Here is a 2,387-nt window from a genome sequence, read left to right on the forward strand (position 1 = left end):
CGGGGGCTCGGGTCTGGGCCGGCGCCGCAGCGGCCCGGGCTGGGGGACCAGGCGAGTCCGCTGAACAAGGCCGAGGCTCGGGGGTCCAGACCCGGGCGCGAAGGCCTCAGCTCCGCGCGTGACAACTCCCCGGGCCTAATTAGGACTCCACAAGGGAGTGGGGGGCGGGGTCCGGCACCTCTGCGTGGCCTCGGCAAACTGCGCCCGCTGGAAGTCGGCCGCCAACCGCCGGATCTCTTCCCAAGCGTCCGCCATCGCCGCTGGGACAGCAACACGTCAGCTCCCGGCCTCCAGGAGGCGAGAGGGCGACGGAACGCGCAGAGGGACAAAAGACCACGCCCCGGACGCTGGGACCAAACGCGCGCGCCCCCTCCCGCAGGGGCGGGGCCGGAGGAGCCCCAGGCCCGCCCTCCAACTGGGCGAGCCTGTGTGAGTGTGCGTGTGTGCGTGTGTGTGTGTGTGTGTGTGTGTGTGTGTGTGTGTGCGCGCGTGTCACCCAACTGGGTCGACCTTAGGGCCTCTGATGGTGTGGATGGCAATGATACAGGGGGGGAAATCGAGTTAATGAAGTATTTCATACCTTTGTATTGCTCCTGTTCCTCTCAAGTGATAATTAAATTGATGCCCCTTTGTCCTTTTTGGAGAGGGCGGGAGTGGGGGCGGGGAGGGTATTGTGCCGGCAGAGAGCATCCTCTTACTAACTTTAAGGCATTCACTACTTGTAGGGAAACTTAGACCCAGAGCCAGGTACCTTTGGAGATGCCTGGGGCACGCTACTGATGGTGATCACTGCACAAAACCAGTACCCTTGGAGATCATAAGTGCTGTGAGCCTTTCTCTTATGGAGATTAGCTCCATCAGACAGGAAGTGTGCATGGCTGGAAGGGAGTGGAGGAGCAACCGGGACATTTGTGTTGATTCTCTATGGTGAGATTGGTGAAGAGTAGCTTTTTGTTGTTGTTGTCGTTGTTGTTTGTTTTTTTCTTTGTGCCTGCTCCAAGGCTTGAAGTGTCCCTTAGCTTTCATCCTCCACCCTAGAACTCTACCTGAGCTGGTTTCAAACTGTGTTCCTCACAACTCAGCCTCCTGAGTAGCTAGGACTACAAGTGTGAGCCATGTGCCAGGCTAAAAATAAATTTTCACTCTCCAGTGTCTTATAACATTCTATCTTTAAACTCATTCTCCACTTTTTTGAACAATCTATTTTTCTTTTTAGTCAGAAGCCCAATAGTGTTGGCAAAGTGTAAAAGTTATTTTCATTCCTTTCCCATCTATGTATATTATTCTGGATAACTCACATCCAGTGCCACAAATTATTTTGTCTATCACAGTTCCTAATAAAACCTATAACCGAGTGTTATATCTAAAAAGGATAGTGCCTGGCACCCGAATTCAATGCAATAACTTAGAATATGGCAGACAATGTGGTTCTAAAGGGCATCAAACATCAGACAAAGCAGAAATAGCTATTCACAAAACAAATATTGATTCTCTAGTAGATGTCATGGAGTACAGTTGGATAACACAGACATGGTCTCACCATAGCAAATCATAAGTAAATGAAATAGACAAAAAAAAAAAAAAGTACTTCCAGGGCTGGGAAGATGGCTCAGTGGTAGAGTGCTTGCCTTGCATGCCTGAGGCCCTGGGTTTGATTCCTTAGCACCACATGGCAAAAAGAAAAAAAAAAAAAAGGACTTCCAATGCAGTGTGTGACTACTTTGCACCAAAGCCTCTTGCTTAACATGAATCCTACATTCTGCTGCCACTACACACACATGTGCAAGAGTTTGTGAGTAACAGACATAGCCTTTTCAAAAGACCTTTGTGGCTCAATGGAAGAGCACTTGCCTTGCATGCATGAGGTCCTGGGTTCGATTCCTCAGCACCATCACAGCAGAAAAACACCGAAGTGGCACTGTGGCTCAAGTGGTAGAGCGCTAGCCTTGAGCTGAAGAGCTTGAGGCCTGCACCCAGGACCAGAGATCGGGCCCCAGGAAGGACAAAAAAACAAAAGCCTGTGTGGCTTTTCTAGAATGCCTGTCACTTTCTTACTCCCTTTTCCTCTTTTATAACCTGTTCTTCCACCATGTTCCTGCTTAAATAAAATTCTCCCCTGAAGCCTTGTAGTTCCCAACCACCTTGTCCTTGTAGAGTCCCCACAATTCGTGGCAGGGGCCGGGGGGCGAGGGGGGTGTTTGACGGTAGTGAACTATGGATTTACATATTCCACTCGAGGCTGGCCCTCTACCACAAACTACAGCTCCACTTTTGGCTTTTTGGTAAATAATTTGATATAATTGTCTTATAGACTTTCCTGTCCAGACTGGCTTCAAATTATAATCCTCAGATCTCAGCTTCCTGAGTAGCTAGGATTACAGGCATGA

The 2,387-nt window shown here is 49.8% G+C and overlaps 1 protein-coding gene across 1 annotated transcript in view; it reads right to left on the reverse strand.

The window, feature by feature from the left end:
* Ufl1 (UFM1-specific ligase 1) overlaps nt 1-281 on the reverse strand; it is a 25,601-nt gene extending 25,320 nt beyond the window's left edge. Inside the window, exon 1 of the mRNA XM_013016697.1 lies at nt 179-281. Within this exon, the coding sequence (XP_012872151.1) occupies nt 179-255 (77 nt within the window). The 5' untranslated portion in view covers nt 256-281. The remainder of the gene's footprint in view (nt 1-178) is intronic.
* Nucleotides 282-2,387: the final 2,106 nt, after the last annotated feature.

This window comes from Dipodomys ordii, unplaced genomic scaffold (assembly GCF_000151885.1).
Source record: "Dipodomys ordii isolate 6190 unplaced genomic scaffold, Dord_2.0 Scaffold32, whole genome shotgun sequence".
In the NCBI taxonomy this organism is placed as follows: domain Eukaryota; kingdom Metazoa; phylum Chordata; class Mammalia; order Rodentia; family Heteromyidae; genus Dipodomys; species Dipodomys ordii.